The sequence below is a fragment of the Nannospalax galili genome, unplaced genomic scaffold (assembly GCF_000622305.1).
Source record: "Nannospalax galili isolate Female #2095 unplaced genomic scaffold, S.galili_v1.0 scaffold645, whole genome shotgun sequence".
Classification (NCBI taxonomy): Eukaryota; Metazoa; Chordata; class Mammalia; order Rodentia; family Spalacidae; genus Nannospalax; species Nannospalax galili.
In genome coordinates this window covers 449857-450986 of record NW_008353556.1, presented here as the reverse complement: position 1 = coordinate 450986, position 1130 = coordinate 449857, and the positions used below count along the sequence as shown (strand labels likewise).

Here is a 1130-nt window from a genome sequence, read left to right as displayed (position 1 = left end):
TTCCCCAATGGCAGAGTGTGATCTGGAGGTGTCAGCTGAAACACACCCTTTCCTCCCCAGGTCGCAGCAACAGAAAACTAGAACAGACAGTCGGGAAGAGTTCCTGAGAGCACTAAGGGAAGTCTGTAGTACAACCTAAAAAGCTGTGTGTGTGGAGGAGAGTTTTGCCGGAGACCTTGGGTGTCTATTGTAGCCACGTTCAATCCCCACCTCCAAAGGCTTGTCTGCCCTTCCACTGAGATAGGTGGGAAGAAGGGAGGATGCTGGGTTGATCCAGCTACAAGTCATGATGGAGAGAATGCGTTGCTGGAGCTTAGAACGCAGACATCAGGGCGACGAGACCATCAAGGAAGGATTCTGAGCTACATGGTCTGAATGATTTCTGAGAAGCCGGATACAGGGAATTACAGTCCCTGACATTTTATGGACTACCAGCAGCTGTGCCTCCCACGCACTGGACTGAGGGAAAGGGCGTGCTCAGGAGGATAATGAGAACTGTGATGCAAGGGCGGGTCAGGGCTTAAGGGACACAGTGGCCCCATCCTTAGGCAGTGGGCGCCCCAAGGCTCTGCGCCAGCATGTGTCTGCACAGTAGGGATGATGAACCTGCCCAAGTCTACCCAGTGAGTCCCCTAAGCCGGTTCTATCCATCCGAGGTTCCACCCTTGAGGACTGGGGCTGAGCTTAGGAAATCCTGAGCAAAATAGTCTAGGTTCTTATTGCCGGAAAGCTAGAGGGGAAAACGGGCCTGCTAAGGGTTATGTTGATGGACTCACTGGCCCACTCTAAGGGGCGGGATGGGAATTACAGAAATGGGAAATTTCGGGGGCAGAATAAAGTTCTCAGTATGGAGACAGAGATTTACTTTTGTGTTTTAAGGTTATGGTTGGATTAAAGTCAGGGAAGAGAGACGTATTTAAGGGGAAAACTCTGAACCAGAGAGGTGGGCCTCTCAGAAAGGGACAGCAGAGTTGGCTGTGCCCCACAACTTCAGTCGCCCGTTTCCTTTGGCTTTAGGAGACAGATTAAAAAGCAGATTCTTGCTAGGAACAGGGTGGTAGCTCCAATCACATGGCAACGTACTTGTGACCCACTAACAGTTTTTTTAAACTTTTCCATTCCAGAATAGA

General features: G+C 50.4%; 1 protein-coding gene across 1 annotated transcript in view; it reads left to right on the top strand.

Annotated features, from left to right (window-relative positions):
• Positions 1 to 578: 578 nt before the first annotated feature.
• Ccdc179 (coiled-coil domain containing 179) overlaps positions 579 to 1130 on the top strand; it is a 5796-nt gene continuing 5244 nt past the window's right edge. Inside the window, exon 1 of the mRNA XM_008850708.1 lies at positions 579 to 623. Within this exon, the coding sequence (XP_008848930.1) occupies positions 579 to 623 (45 nt within the window). The remainder of the gene's footprint in view (positions 624 to 1130) is intronic.